Source organism: Strix aluco, chromosome 16, assembly GCF_031877795.1.
Source record: "Strix aluco isolate bStrAlu1 chromosome 16, bStrAlu1.hap1, whole genome shotgun sequence".
Lineage (NCBI taxonomy): Eukaryota > Metazoa > Chordata > Aves > Strigiformes > Strigidae > Strix > Strix aluco.
Window position 1 is genome coordinate 18,776,278 of NC_133946.1, and position 17,228 is coordinate 18,793,505.

General features: G+C 39.8%; 1 protein-coding gene across 1 annotated transcript in view; it reads right to left on the bottom strand.

The window, feature by feature from the left end:
• LOC141930676 (mucin-5AC-like) overlaps nt 1–12,952 on the bottom strand; it is a 59,164-nt gene extending 46,212 nt beyond the window's left edge. Inside the window, 2 exon segments of the mRNA XM_074841877.1 lie at nt 11,682–11,688; nt 12,836–12,952. Of these exon segments, the coding sequence (XP_074697978.1) occupies nt 11,682–11,688; nt 12,836–12,952 (124 nt within the window).
• Nucleotides 12,953–17,228: the final 4,276 nt, after the last annotated feature.

Sequence of the window (17,228 nt, forward strand, 5' to 3'; positions counted from 1 at the left end):
CTCTCATTTGGTTTGTCTCATTGAATTTCAGTTTTGTTTTCCTCTTCTGTTTAGTGCTGAGTATGCCTTTCTGGACTAATATTGCCACTGACGCTTTGTTATCTGTTTGACATTCACTGTCCTACATGTTGCTGTGCTTTTGCCTTGCCTGTGCACCTTTTCTTCATTTCATAGATTCCTTATTCTGTGCGATATTAATAATATACATGAGCCAAATCTGGCTTTTTGAATCCTTGATGGGAGACTTAATATAGTTAATTTTTTTCTTCGTTTTTCTTCTCCACAAGCTTGGCACAATTATTTCTCCTGCCCCAGTAGTTGTATGTAGCCCCTCATTTTTTAATGATTATTTTTTCCCCAAGCACTCTCAAGTTTTAATCTGCATTTCTTTGACTACTTCAGAACCTGTTGTTGGACAGATATTGGTGTATTTTTCCTTATATTGTGAGGCTTTCTCAGTGATACTTGATGGGTCATTTCTGCACCTGTTCCACAAAATTGTTCAGGTTTGAGTATGCTCTGAAGTGCTGCACATACCCTCAATGCTTGGCAGACTAAGTTTATGCCCATATTGGTAGATAACTTTAAGTTCAGTCTGAAGACTATATATGTGGGGACCAGGCTCTAAGTCTAACAACTCCTGTCTTCAGTGCTGACTGACTTTAGAGGCTCGGCTGAACTTCTGCCTAAGGAGTCAAGCTTATCATCCCTTATCTCTTTGTCTACCCTATTCTTCAAATTAATGAAAGTTACCTGGCATCCATCCTGAGCAGACAACAATGCAACAATTCAGTTTTCATTTCGTGGCTCTTCTGTTCCCTCTTTCCCTCTCTATCATCATAGAGTGTATGAGACAAATCTACAAGTTTAGAAAAGACTTATGCAGACTAACTGCTGGAATAGCCCAATTTGCAAATAAAAGCTCAATGTAGATAGTTTTGTTGTGGGCTACCAAGTATGCAGCAGTGTCCATCTGTTTTGGGATGGCTGATGATAATGGTCAGTGTGGATGACCACAGTGGTTCCTCCTGCTGCTCTCCTCTGTGATATCCTGTTCTACCCCATTAGCTAAGATGCGGTTCCCAAGAAGTTCAAACCCAGTTAAAGCAGAGCTGTTGCTATCTCCTTTTCCCCTGGACTGGCTGCACATGTCCACTCCCTCCCTTCCTTCAGCTTTGGCGTCCTTATGACCCCCACAGTGAACCTGGTCAGTGAACGACCTGGTTCCAAAATTTCGTTGCTCTTTTGTGCAAGATTATCTATCATGAGCTTCATTATTTTCTAAAGTTTTGACAATTATAGGAATAAATAATTTTTTGTGGTTTGTAATGTATTGTTTCTCCAAATTCTTGGGTACATGAACTGAAAACACACCTTTTATAGACAACATATCTGCATCTTGAAATTTTTGGAGGGAGCTTCTAGGACTTCATACAAGCCCTCCTTGCCTTCTTGTAGCACATCTAGATACTTATAGGAGCACCTATAAGACTTTTCCGCTTCTTACTAATTCTGTTTCAGTCTTTCTTTTCCTTACTCATTCCTATTTCAATTTCAGAGCTCCTCTCTAATATTTAAAAATCACCATGAGATTGTTAAATGCACTTGCGTCTGCTGAGGGACAGGGAATCAGTGTTCTAGTTTAATTCCTTTTTCTATATATAGAGACATCTTTCATCAAATGCTTCCTAAAAGTAGGAGTTTCTGAATCCCTGGGCATTCTCCTATATGTAAGACATATTCGTATCCATGGAGGAGAGGGGCTGTGAGCCATGTAGCTGTGGCTATATTACCCTCTTACAATGCTCTCTGTGTATTATCTGTTAAAACATTAGTAAAGACTAGACATTCAAAACACAGTCCAGCCTGGTGGTGAGTACAGCACCTGCTCTCTGAGTATGTTCTGCAGCCAGCAAACAGAATGAGAGAGGCAAAGAATGGATGTGAATTTGGTGTTATTTCTCTTGCTCCAGTCTAATCAGACAAAGAAGCTAGGCAGGAATAGGGGTAAGCAAGCTTCTGCTTTCCACAGGCTGCAACATCATCCTTTATTTTAAGACCAAGCAAGAATTATGGGACAGTAAAGTGCTGCCTGGCACTGCTGGGATAAGTAAAGCAGTTGAACTGAGTTTCAAACCACTTGAAACTCATTCAAAGTACTTAGGAGACAAAAGCTGGGTATTTCTGCTTATGTCTGAGTATAAACGTGGATAGGACACAATTCACGGTAAGAATCTTGACGTTTCCCTGACTGCACTGTTTGACTGCTTCTGGTTGCAGTAGAAGGTTTCAGAGTAATAGAGCTGTATTAATTTCTGTTATTCTTTTACTGCTGAGGTGAGTTTTAATTCTATGTGTTGTTCCTTACAAATAGAAAGAACGTGCAAAACACCTCGCACTTGTTTTAAACTAATTGCCATTCCACATATGGTATTTAAGGGCCAGTCAAAGCAGAATGTTGATGGATCTCATGCAGTCAGGCTTTGCTCTGGGAGAGGCTGCAAGTCACCCATTCTATTTATTATTTGCACATCGTAACCTTTAGGTGTATGCACGTATATGCATGCTGCTCTGTTAGTTTACCATAATGAATATATTGCAAGTGCTGAAGGACATGATGTTAATAGCTGTAAGGGGGCTTGTTTCTTCCCTTCTAGTTTCAAATTCCCAAAGAGAATTTAAAATTAACCAGGCTTCATTTCTTCTCATTTCTGTGACATACATCTGTACAGAAGAAGGGTGTCTCCACAACTTTAACAATTTTATTTCATCCAAACTCAACTGTATCTTAGGGCCACATTCAATTATGGTGCTGACTGATCTGTAGAAACATTGTAGAGAACAGTGAAAAATATTCTTGCAGCTTTCTGAACATAATGAGCAAGATTCTTATCTCATTTACAGTCTTGTATGTCATAGCCAAAGGTACTTAGGAACCCTGCTTAAAGATAAGAAGCTTGAGAATCAGATTAAATGCGGATAGTGTTGTATTAAAGTGGTTTAGTGAAGACAGGAGGTTATACAGTGTTGAAGAGGTGGTCTGAGATCCTGAAGGTCATCATCCAAATACCTGCCCATCACAGGCTCTTTATGAAACTCATGTCACTGCACATAGGATCTCTTCAGTTTTGTGGGTTAAGTTATGTGCTGTTTGGATCCTATGTAGGAAGGATAGACTTTACCTGGGAGTAAAAAATCCAATCCCTGGGAATAAAAATCTTGCTACAATCTCATTGCTGAGTTTGCAATGGTGTGAAGGAAACAGCAGGCAATGGTGTGAAGGACTACACGCTGCTGTGAATTTTCTCCACCACTCTATTTTTTCTTTGCTGATGTGTTTCCATGCACCTCAGCTGCATACTCTACAGCAACCCTCACTCCTGTGCCTAACTCTTCAATCCCACTGTTACCTACAGATGGCAAACAGCTTCCTCTGCAACTCCAAGCTGTTTCTACTCACCTAAATGGCCTTCCAACTTCCTTTTAAACTCAACCTGTGCTCCTTGCAACGCCACTACTTGTACTCCAGTATTCACCGTGCCTATTGCTTTGTAAATCCCTCCGCACAAAGGCATCTCATGCTTTCTGACCCTTCATGTAAATAAGATCCTTGGACATATGCTTGCTGTGTACTCCTGAAGCAGCCTCTCTTCTCAGTCACTGTTTCTGGCTGCAGAAGCATGTCTTGCCCTTCTGCAAAGGGGAAATGGAGAGGGGTATAATATGGGTATAAAAGAAGAGGAATTATGGGGAAAGGAATCGGAGAAGCAGAAGTACAGTTGTGTTCCATAAAAACATGTCTTCCAGTTCTGATAACAACAATTCTCAGTTGCAACTTATAGTAGCTCAAGGAACTACTAGAACCTCTTAACTCTATTCTTTTGATAGCGTCTAAGTCATAAGTAAATATCAAAACAGCTTATTAAATAAAGTTGTATATAGAAGTGCTTGGAATTTCACATCATAATGAAAAAATGAGGATACAAATATTTTCATTACATGTTTCTTAGGGTATCCCATACCCATACTATCCTGAGATAACATATCTCATTGTCTATGTCGAGCATAATATTTAAATTCATATACCCAGTGCTTAGGACTAAGATGAAGTGTTTAAAACAACCTGTCAAGCTCTCCCAACCCATCTGCTGATGGGGTAGGTAAAGCAGCTGAACTGTCTCACACCACTTGCAACTCATTCAAAGTACTTAGAAAAAAAAAGCTGGGTACTTCTGCTTATGTCTGAGTATGAATGTGTATAAGACACAGTAAGAATCTTGATGTATACTGCAAGAAATGTTGTTAGAAAAGTTATCAAAATCAATTGACTCTAATTCAGAATCAAGGTAGTGGTGTGATTGTTACCAGGAATCTGGTGGGATTAAGGTCTCTTGTCGAAGTGACTAAGGCAGTCTGCTGAGAGTCAGCAGTCCTTGGTTTTATTTTCAATTTTATTATTTCCTTGCAGAATGCCAATGTGCAAGATTCCTCTGTGTGTTTGATTTCCCTTCTATTTTCTGTCTGGCTAAAATAGTTTTATTATAAATGTCTCAAGAAGGAACTAATAAATTCTACATTTACGTATTAGTATGATAGGAACTTGATACTGGTTGTTACTGGAGTAAAAACCCCTAATTATTGAAAATTGCTAATTAAAAATGCTAACCCTTTTTCCCAGATTTTGGAGTGCAGAGGGTAGGAATGGGCTTTTCCACCTGCAATGACTTTTTTATGCTTTAGCGCTAGGAACAAATTAAAGTATCTTTCAGGTTGTCCTAATCTGAGCAAAGGAACTCTCTTGTTCTACTCATGGAAGCAGTGTTTCATCTCCCACTTTGACTGTATTGAGTAATGCTTAGATGAAGCCAAACATCTGCTCTGCCATGTCCTTCCATACATGGAGGCATATGCACTGCCTTACATGGCTCCTTTGTGGATCACAGGTCAGTATCACAGCAGCCTTTAGTTTGGTACAGTGGTTCCACGGCATTTCAAACGATAATTTCAAAGTAACATTTTAAATTTCGAGACACAAACTTGGCCAACTCAAGAACTTTCTAGGCACATTTTATACATTGGAGAGATAAATTGACTTGTTTTCTGCGCCCTTTCAAGTTGACAGGGAGTTTTTCCATTGTATTCAGTTTGAACAGAATCATGTCGACACTGAGGGAACCTTTTGGGACTCTTGTATGTAATAAAACATGTTGTTGAATTAACATAAGACACACCTTAATTATGAAGGTTAAAGTGGTCTCAACCACAGAGCATGCTGTGTATACATCCTGGATAATTCAGTGGGTTTTTCCATTTTGTGCTACTTTGCTTCTGACAGAAACAACATCCTGTATGTATCAAGATCAAAGACAAGTAGGACTTTGGGAAAGAATTTCCAGTTTGACCATTCATGAAAGAACTAAATGAGCTCATTCTGTATGTCAGAGACATTAGCTGTACCCTTTGTCTCTAGAATTATTTGCTAGGATATTTGTGGATCAAAACTATATAAAAGTTCTAACTGGAGGAAAATCTTTGGTATGTTATATTTTGAAATGAAGGATAATAGAATAGAATGTCAGGAAACTCTCATGGTTGTTCTTTTGGGCATATCTGCTAAGTAGTCAGTATTCTAGATATTATTTGCTCATGAAGAGAAAGGAATGTAAATATATTTATGTACGTAATTTAGCCAGTTCTACACCAAAATTTATTTTAAAAATGGTTTTCCTCAGACCTTTTTTATTCAATGGCCCTTGAATGTTGATGTTGGAAAGTTGTTCCTGTGGGCTTAGAGGCAGGAAGATATCTGAATTGATTTAGTGAAGAACACCTTGGGAAAAAACTGTCTTTAGATATTTTTTTCTGTAGTCCAGAGATCCAGATAATGAAAGTGATTTAAAAGATCTATGCAAATTCATATTTTTCTTAAATTATGCTAATTTGTTAAAACATAAAAATTTGCACTTATATTTCAGTGATTAACCTTAGGTATCCTCTATTTTTCACAGTTGGATCAAAATTTATTATATGTAGAACATTACTCACCTTCCACTGAAATCAATGAAGAGATTTCTATGGAAGCTCATACAAATTTTATCAATCCTTTAATAATGCATACTTTGATAATGATTGTATCCTTTCACATGCTGGCTTACTAAGTGGGCAACATGCTTCCTATCACAAGGCAACGTACAGTGCAGCATTGTGGAAGCTGAATGACTGCATATCTACTGAGATGAATTGTTATCTTGAACCATCAGTTATACGTTAGCTAGAATGAGCTACTCTAGTTCTGATTTGTTCCTGAATCTTTCTTGTATCTTTACCTTACCACTGCCAGATGTGATTATACAACATTTTACCTCCTAAGACCCTCTTCCCAATTGCTATGACTTTGTCAAGCTTTTAATCATTTAGCTGATATTTCACAGACTTTTGATCTACTTGTGCCAAATATTTTTGGGAGGAGGAGGTGGAAATATTTCAATCGGAATGATCCAACTGTGCAGAATGCGGCAAGAGAATAAATTACTTGTTATATCATTTAACAAATCAATATGTTGCAACATAAGGGAATTTGGGAGGATCCTTCTTCTATTTAAAAAACATGTCTTGACAACTAAGCTTGAAAAGCAAAACACTGTTCATTAAAATTTACTGGAATCCGAGTTGTTCGCACAACTGCTGATGTCATCCTAGGGTGTTACGTTTAGCTCAGAGAGATCCCGGTACTTCTATTATGTGGTGAAGCATTTAATGGATGCCAAATCAAACTCTTAACCTCTCTGTAATCCAGCAGAAAAGTAAACTAGATACTGGGAAACAGAATCAAACCTTTCTGATAAATACGTGTTTGCTTTGTTAATATGTTGGAGCTTTTTTTCCCCCAACACGAATGTAAAACAAGAACAGTAGCGAAGTTGGTGTTGTCTTTTTTTCCAGATGAGAACTACTTCCACTCTATTCTTTTGGTATAGGAATGACCGCAGTAGATGAGAGGAAATGTCCATCCAACCCAATACCCTACCTGTGGCAGTGGACAACATAGCATGTCAAGGAAAGAGCAGAGCAAGCACAAAGTGGGAATTCTGAAGAAGACCCTCTTATACTCCAGGGATATGTGGCTCAGGGGATCCTGATGTGAAGCCTTTGGGTTCACTATCTCTATGACTTTGTTGTTGTTGTTGTTTTTGTTGTTGTTATTAAGTTAAAAGAGCGTATGGGTCACGATTGCAGTCAGTATGGAGAAGCAGCAAACTTAAAATATAAGTTAAAAGACCTTGAAGACTGACAAATTTCATTCTCTTCCTGAATTTCTGTTGCAACTCAGTCGTTGTCTGCAGATGAGCTTCCTCTTCACTGCCCCTTTTGTTTTTGTCCTTTGTTGTTTCTGCTACTGGACTATGAGTGTGACTGCTTCCTCTTACAGAAGCCAAAGGGAAATGGAAAGTGGAACACTGACTGGGAGAGAGGGGAGAGGAAGAAAGTGGGACTTGGGGATCATCAGGGGAGAATAGCTTAAAAGAATGAGTGAGGAGACAGAATGTAGAGAGGTGCCAGAGGGAAGTGGGTACGTATGGATGAGTGAGGAAGCTGAGAATGTGCATGAGGTAGCAAGTGAAAAAACGAATGGGATATTATAACTATTTGCACCTCCAGATCCTGGAGGTAAACTAACTTAAACACAACGAAAGATACTGGCTGGCTCTTGACTGAAAGAGTTAAACAACTTGGTATAAAGAATTCCTTTCTGTACTGTTCTGGGCAAGCCATGGAAAGGACGTCATGCTTCTGAATTTTATTTGTCTTGGAGGTGGTGCACGGACATCCTTATATCTCAGAGTCTCCTTTAAATGACATTGCTTGATGGAGTGTAAGAAAAGTTTCTGTCCCTAGTCAGCTTTGATCCCTCCCCTCTGTTTGATGACTACTGTTCACTCATGAACACTGTGACTACTGTCTTATAACTAGCAGAGCAGGGGCCACACTACTACAGAAATAACCAGCAAAATCCCAGTTTCAAGCAGTTGTCTGTTCCCTTTAAGGTTTATAAATAGCACAGGTAATCTTAGATGCCTATTACTGTTCTGTCCCTCCTCTCTTCCGTGTCTTTATATTACCTTTTATCTCTAAGGATTCTCACATTTCATGTTTGTACAGCACAGCAGAGAGTAATTCTATGCCATTCTACTACAAGCACCACCATGGCTTAATAAATATCTAGATAAATAATAATAGGACAATGCAGAGACATGTAAACAAAATGAAACTCTAATCCAGTTTGGCAAAGCATGTACGTACATATTTCAAAGAATTAATTCAGACCATTAATATATTATAGTGCCTAACACAGGAAAATCCTGGTCCACGTGGGTGGGGTTCTTAGCTGTTAGGGTAATACTAATGCCAAAACATTTAGTTTATTCTGAAATGTGCATGTTCTTAAACTAGCTTTCTGAATAAGTGTGTGGAATGGAACTGGGTGTTAAGTAGAGTCTGACTTTACAGGCGTAAGTAATCCCAGTTTTTCCAACACACCTCTTCATGAGTTCAGAGTTTCATAAATTCTCAAGCATGATGCTGCGTTAACAGCTAAGAACCAGTACTCCACAGCCCCAGAATGGAAATGTTCGTAATGAAATGCAGTCAGAAAACTAGAAAAAAACAACAGACAATGGAAAGGAAAAAAACTGAGAGGGAGAGAGTAGACAGAGTGGGATTGCCTTTTCCTTGCTACTCATTCCTTCCTATAAAGGAATGTTACTCATACTGTTGCGTAATTTTTACAGAGATATTTCAACCAAAATTCCCAGTCCTTGTTCTGTGTTTCTGTAGCCTTCACATAGCTTTGAAACAGAGTGTCTTGATTACTTATATTGATCTTTTCATCAGAGAGTACATTTTTGATGAGGATTTACTTTATCTACCAGCAATTATTTTACAAGGCTCTGACCTGTCAGCATGCGCATTGTGTTGGGGTAGAGCCAAGACCATGTGTCAAGGACATTTTTAGGCGTAAGGCTGAAGGTAACGCAACTCATCCACAATGGCAGTCTCTGTCTGACTGTTTGCTCTGTGTGGATTCAGTTTGTGTGACGTCTGTTAAATATCTAAGCCTTTGTCAAAATGAATAGGAGATTTATTATCAGGAGTAAATTGACGATGACTCTCAACCTTTGCAGAACTCAAGTGCCAAGCAGTTTTTCCGGTTAGAAAAAGGACTTTGTATGCTACCAGCAACTAATGGTGTCAAACACATGGATAGAAGTGGAGGACCCTGAAACAACCTACCATGAAACCAGATTCAGTAAAACAAGCAATCACCACTGCGCCAAACACACCAATGTTAATAGCAGAGACACCAATCTTTTCTGCTGGGAACAATCCCTCAAGACCCAGGAGACTTGCTGGGGTGTGTTTACAAGTAAAATACTGACTGCTTGTTTAGAATTTGTTTATGTGGTTGTTACATATGTATGTGTCTCATATGCGGTGTAGAGACATGCAAATGTAATACTACAGTATACTCAAAGTAAAAAAACAATGTTGCACCAGTACAACTAGTGGGAGTGAGTCCTACAAGTCATTTTTGCATCCAGCAATGTATAGATATTACAGTAGTAGTACTAATTGTTTAGAGTGTCTATAGTGGAATAGAAGTACATGGAGAAGGGAAGGCTTTAAACACACTGCTAAAATAACACAGGATTTTTCTTCAAGTGTCAATAATGCGAATGTTTTCCTGAGGCTGACTGTGGACCGAATTCTGTCCTGACTGTGCAAATCCAATCCTTCTGGCTTCAGCTGAATGGGTTAGGAGAATAGGATTTGGCTGGATTTCACCACTTCCTTAGATAGACTTATCTAAGAAATAACTCTGATGGCTGGCAAAATATTTAATCACATTTTATTGAAGCTGACTGGAGGGTTTCTGTGCCAAAAAGCTTGCCTAAGTTTTCTAATTATGCTAGCTAAGCCAGTAAAACATTATCTCTACCTACAAACTTTATAATGCCTACAACCTTCATTTTTGAGAGAGGAAGCTGGGCAGACTTCAGAGAAGTAATAATACAAGTAGCTGCAGATTGATTACTGAAGATAAGATGAAAAAATTTGGTTGAAACAACAAACAACAATAGACACAAATCTGTATTTTCCCTGTAGATCCTTTTCCCTTTGGGATCCTTGTGCACTAACCACGGAAAGTACTCTTAACATGAGAGTTCATCTATTTATCAACACAGATTGCCTAACACAGCTGAAATATCTGAGTCACATCCTAGATGACACACAACTTTTGGGGGGAAAGGAACAAAATAACCCATTGCCTGAAGCAAGACACTTTGTTTGCTGTTGTATTGTACAAAAGTTCAAGTTTGACAAGATAGACCAGTGATCTTCTATGCAACTGCTGATAGGTGAATAAATCAAACGCACAGCTGTGAAACTTCCTGTGTGATTCTGAAAGCAGCTAGCTACATTTCCTGGATACTAATAAGATAGTTTCTTCAGAGAAGTGAAAGCTTATGGATTTCATTTAAAATATAAATACACGTTATTATTTTAAAAAATAATATGCTTAAAATACATATTTTGAAACTCTAAGGAAACATAAACATCAGTAAACAGATTGAAACAGTCAGTAGCCTGTATTATGTAACAGAAGAAATGCAATATAATAATCAGTACAAATATGCATGAAGCTGCATGATACAATGTGTATTAAGAATGAAACAAAGAAGAAATAACAAGACAAACATGTCCTCAAGAAATATAAGTGAAGGATAGAATTGCTCTTTTAGTAAGGTGGCAAACAGGCTGTCCCTGCATACATTCTGCTGTTCCATGGTAAGCGACCTGTTTGATGTTGACAGTTGCTGCTTTTCCAGTCAAGATGCTAGAGCTCATTGATATGACACATCAGATTCTCAGCAGTGCCACAACACAGTTTGGCACACCTTAAAGAGAGGAAGATGTACAGCTCTGAGCCTTTCCTATATTGTCCTGATTCAGCCCATTGTCTCAACTAAGAGCATCCTCAGCCTTGCCTGAAGGCCCCGTGAGCAGAGCAGGAATGTGCACCAGGCAGGGGCAGGGGAGCATCTGTGAAGGCACACAGATGGATGTAAAATGCAGCACCTATGCAGCTTTGCTGTGCCAGGCAACCAGGATCAACCAGCAAAGCTTGTTGATAAAAACAAATAGGCTGGAGACATTTTTCTGTCTCTTATCTTTTAAACCTTTAAAGAAGCTAAAACCATACCAAATCCCTGTGACGTTAGAAACTGGACTTTATGCAGAATGGTGAGCTAGCTTGCTTTGTTCACCTGTGTATAAATACTGTGTATTTATACCACCTGTATAAATACTGTGTGGTGTGTGCTTTGCCACAGAGGATATAGGAGGGAGGCAGGACATTCCCATGCCCTGGCTGCAGGGATGGAGGGAGGCTGGCCCTGGGGCTGCAGCATGGTCAAGGCAGCCCCACTGGGGCCTGGGGGTATTGGGGGCCAGTTTGCCACCAGTGCTTTTCCACCCTTTACGTGTAATCTTGGGTATGAGTTAAGAGGTTACCTTGCTGCGGCAGATTAGCTTGTGCTCCAGTAAGTTGTTTCAGGGTGGAAAGCCTGTGATTTTGTTTGTGGTGCCTGTTTGCAGAAGGGGATGAGGTTGTTCTGTACCAAATTCCTGTCACAAAAAAAAAAAAAAAAAAAAAGGGAAATTAAAAGAAATATGAGAAAAGTCCCAAGCCTTTCAAGCACAGTTTTGGTTGCTGTTCCAGGAGCAGAAGTGCTGCAAACTTGCCATATCCTCTCAGAAGAGGTTTCCCAACGAGGTGGGAGTACTGTGCTCCAGGTACATACCTCGCTGCCATTCTCCTGAAGAAGTGGTGATGGTGGTGGATTATCATCCCAGGAGCTGCAGGTGCCCTGTGTGTGCGGTGCAGGGTGCTGCCTGGGTGCTGCCACCCAGGGAGCTGCACTGAGGGAAACTGTGCCCAGCAGCCCCTGCCAAGGGCTGCACTTTCTCTGGGAGGAAGGTGACCCCTTGTATTCAGGAGGACATCTTCCCCAGGGACTTTACCCAGCCTGGATGACATCCAGGGAGTGTGGGAAGCCTCAGGCGGGCCACCTTCGTTGCCAGCAGCAAGGTGTTTCCCGCTGCTGGCGCCCCATGCCCTGCACTGGCCCTGGAGGTTTAAGATGGTGTACCTGAAGGCCACCTGGGGAAGGGGGTCCTCCCTCTGTTGTATTTCTCAGTATTTCTCAGGAGGGCACTCCTGGAGCTCGGTGAGTTTTGGGTTAGCTCCTGGGAAGGACACAACCTCCTTCTGCCCAGCCCCTCACAACTCCTATGCTGTCACCTTTTTGCAGCATTATCTCCAGCAGTTTGTGACAGCCATGGTGGTGTTTTGAGTAGGAAAAGCTCTCTGAAGGCAGTGGGCAGTTGTTATCTTTCCTCCCTCCCAAAATGTTCTTACATCACGGATGAACAGGTTGTGACACATTCAGATAAATTTGTTTCATCCCGTACTGTTTACTCTGAGCCCTTGTAAAAGGAGTTTTCAAAAAGCCATATGGAGCACAGTGTGGTTTGATTGTTATTTATTGGCAGTTGTGACTAAATTATGTGTGTGGAAATTATTTGTAATGCATTGCATTAACTCTATTTTTGATATAAGCTTTTACAAAACACAGTTGCCAGGACTGAATCAATTTGCTACCGGGCAACTTTATTATGGACAGTTTCTGAATGCTTAGCTTGGCCACATCACCAGATCAGATTGATCTCAAATCGTTTGAAGTGAATTCACATCTTGAAATAATAAACCTACCTTTAGAAAGATGGCCTCTTCTTTATCGTTGCTATCATAAATGCAAGGAAGATCGTAATCTTCATGCTCTGCTTTAAGTTTGATTCCCAGCATACGAAGGCCTGATGGTGTTGTCATGAGTGCTAGAAAAATCATGGAATAACATCAGTGTGACCATACCAGAATGAGTGAACCAAGGTAGGAGAAAGTCTCTGTCTCTCTCTGGTAACTTTTGTCTATTTATTTATTTCTAACCCTTGTGTGTTGACCAAATGTTCTTCCTCCATTGGGTAAGTGAGGTGTGCTTACTGAGACATTTGGGATGTTTGGTAATTTTTTCAGTTCAGGTGGATGAACTGTAAAAAAGAGTCTCCAAGCCGTTTTCATAGTTTCCTGGAAATGTCAGAGATTAGTCACAGTGCATATTTGTATTTTCCTGTGAGGTAAATCAAGATCCTGCTAATATCATGTCCGCTGTAGTTACGTCAGTGTAATTCCGACAGTTTTTTCTGTGTCTCTTGGAGTGCAGGCTAGCGTTGGCCTTGTGGTTCAGGATTGCCATTTTGTGTGAATTTCTGCTTCAGGAGTGAAAAAATGGCTTCTTGATACTGAAGCAGAAGAGCTCATGAGCTTTGTGAGGTTCACGGGAGTTGAGCAGACTTGAGCTATTCTTTGCCCTGTCCCTGCAGTGTACTCTGAGCCTGGAGAGCTGAGAAGGGGCAGATTAGATTAGATCACGTAGTCTTTTAATCAGCTGAAGTCTTCCTCGTGCCGAAGAAGTGGCTGATGGTTTAAATCAATTTTAGAGTGCAGTTTTGTCACAGGAGAACTTGTAGGAGTTCAAGTATCAACAAAGGTTTGGCCCAGATTTTTGCACAAATAAATCTCTGCATTTAACACACAAAGGCAATCTGTAAGATGAAGTATTTCTATGAGGTGCACTTCTTTATTGTGTTCCCTCTGTTACCTGGCTTTTTTGGTGATCCCACAGAAGTCTCTCTTTTCCAGGGTGTGATTCAGCAGTGTCCGTCCTGGTTTTATGTAGATAACAACTGAGGCCTTGGTCGCCCACTGCTATGGAAGGGCTGCCTTTCGTGGGTAAGTTCTGGCACTGGTGGAAAGGCACATGTGAATCCGTGTGGTCTGATGGCTGACTGAACTTCATCCACTTTTTGGCAGCATTCCTCCTTTTCCTTCAAGCCCAGTGTTCCGCTCGCAAAGATAGCGCCACAGAGGAATTCTTCGGGAAAGAATTTGAGAGCAGATACAATAAATCAATGATAAGCTAACATGGTAAGGGGCTATTATTTGTATATGTAAAAAGCCAGATTTTGTGAGTTTTCTGCTAAATGTTTGTAATCTGCTGGAAAGCTTGCTTCAGAGATGCCTTTTCTTCAGGACCTTCAGCTTGCTAGTATGAAACAAAATTACAGGCTACTCTTATTTCTGGTTAGCAGTCACTCTGAATTAACAGGCTGTGTGTGTGAAGCTAACCATTTCAGACTGAAGATTATAGATTAATGGGAGGTAGGATTGTTGATGTGTTTGTCCTATATATACATTTGTTGGTCTTTACATACACACACACACATATATAAATAAATACAGACTCTGTAATGAGGTAATATACATTTACAGTGACTAACAAATTTTTTTTTTTTTTATAAAAGCCCAGAGTATGTTAGAAATCTGAGAATGGTTTAGGTTGTGAAATTACTTCTGATGGAATCGCAGCTGAGATTGAAAGACTGTTGAAATACCAGTCATTAAAATTCTGTCTAGGATTACTGAGGGATGGATTATATTGATCCCATAGCTTCCTTGCTAAAGGTAAAGGGTTTTTACGTGTTTCTGTTAGATCAAGTGCACTGTGACAACTTCTCTGTTATGAATACTATGCAACAGCACCTTGCCATGAGGTATGTGATTCAGTATTGTTTTGTGTTATCTTCAGTCAACACAGATTTAGTGCAATTATAATGCTCATTTCCTGTAAAATAGCAGATATCTGAATAATGGATCTGAATTTCCATTAGAATAAGGTCATAAAGCATGAAAGCATTAATAGCAGAGCAAGTGGAAGAACTGCATCAGGTAGAACAATCTCATTCTCCAGAATACCACCAGTGCCGACTAGTAACAGCTGTGAGGATATCCTTGTGCTTAGACTGGTGCAAGTGAAGAAACAATGATTTAGTTTAAGGATTGGTTAAGACTTAGTTTAAGAATGAGTTAAGACTCATGCAGTTGTCTACAGCATTTTATGACACTTAGTGCATGAGATGTCTGTAATTGTTCATGTTTAATGCCTCCATTTTTGACTGCCTGGACAGACTTTGCTTGCTTAAAACAGAGGAAGGCAAAAGTGGCATTTTATTTGCATGCATGGCTGTAACAGCAGGAGAGAAGTTAGAGTACCTTTCTGTCTGTTTAAAAGATTTTAACTACGTGAATAGTTGTTAGTAACAACAATTACTGTAACAGTGCAAACATTTGCTGGCTCTTCATAACCAAATTGTAGTTATAAATAAGATTTATAATGAATGATGAAAGAAATCTGAGACTCAAGAAGGAAGATAAATTTTGAAACACTAAGGAGCAAAGAAAACATGACAGTCATGAGCACGGCATCATTTGCAAAAAGAAGTATTTTCTGTGCATTTATAATTGCTTTATTATTACATTAATAATGTTAAAATGGAATTATTCTCCTGTTCGATCGTAAAACTCTGTTTTAATTTGGTTGGTTGCAACAGAACTGCTCTTTTTTTGCAATGGTAGAACAAAACCTACTGAAGAGGAAGAAAGCTCCCTCCTTTGAGTTGGGTTTTGCTATTATCAAGTGTGGTTTCCATTCTTGACTTGTCTTTTATCAGCCCTGCTCCTGGGTTGTGTCACAATCCCAGGTCTTTCCATAGCTGTTTTCAGAATGTGGTGTGGCTTAAAAGCTGGCAGTCATGCTTTAACAGTCAAATGAACTACTTGAAGTGGACTCCTAAGCAGTAAATCTGAACAGACATATAATTTCAGGTTGTATTTTATATGTTACTGATAATTACAAAGCATAGTTGAAAAGTGATTATTAGTGATTTGTTATTTACACTGCAGAGTTTTAAAATGCTGTCTGGAAAAGAGGAAAAAAAAAAAAGCTGGTCATGCAGTAGTTAGGCTACGTAACAGGAGTCTTGAGTGGAGAGCAAGTGTAAAAATGCCCAGGAAAGGACTTCTGACAGCCAATATTGAAATTAGAGCCCAAAACCTTTGAATGTTTTTTGTACAACTGGAATAAATTCTGTTGTAAGTGAATGATTTCTCTGCTGCAATTTATTTGTGTTCCAAAGATGATTAGATAAGAAAAAAAAATTAAGTGATGTATAAACAAGCCTTGGTATGTTATGTGGAATGGATGCCTGTAGATTCAAGGGCAAAGTTTATCTTAATGCTTTGAAAACAAGGCAACAGTTATTATGTGGCTCACTTCAAAGTGCCTTGAAAGAAACCCTTTTCATACAGGTTTGTAAACTGTGAGCCTAGAGCCCTCTAGTGTTAGGTTGGTGTAATAAACATTAAATATCTACACTAGTATAGTTCAGTGTGACCTGCACAGTACCCTGACCTGTGTCAATAAAGAGCTACCAAACCAATCACTTTCTTCACCTTATTGTTTATTATTTATCTACGGTTTAAAAAATTGGCAATTTACTTCGGAGAGAGATAACTGATCTCATTCATCCCAGTTTTTAGAAACGTTTACTTTGGAGGCATTCCCCAGTTTGTCTCAGGAGTAACTCAGAGCAAAGATAGGTCCTATGTCAAGGGAAATTTGGGAAGCTGGTCTGCTACACACACTGTAGCTCTCACTGTTTTTCACTTGCTCCTTGTCTTGTTTCAGGGAGTCCATGCAAGTCCTTCCACTTGCTCTTTCATGCCCAAAGCATGTTGTCCCCTGTTCTTCTCTTGAATTGAGGATTTCTACTTGCTCTTTCCCAGCACTGGGACTGTATCTGTGATATAGAGCCTTACTTCTTCAAGGCAGGGTCTCCAGTGCATCCTTATGGGAGTGTCAGCTCTGCACAGCTGTGGGAGATTCAACATGTTAAGAGTCAAATCATGTGTTACTTGTAAATAATTAAGAGGCAAGTGGGCGTTGGCCTGTCAGCCCTGCACAGCTGTGGGAGATTCAATACTTAAGAGCCAAATTGATATCAGCAAAGGAGCTCGGTTTGGGGAGCTTGGTGAAGGTGGAAAGCTCTGCTTGAGAGAACTCTGCTTGGTGAGCCAGGCAGGAGCTCTGTCCTGTGCTGGCTTGGAGAAGCTCCAGCTCTGCTCTGGCCCGGAGAAGCAGCAAGGTTTGGAGGAGAAATGGGCCTTGGAAGAGAGATACCAGGCTGTGCTAGTGTGGTGAAGAGAATGG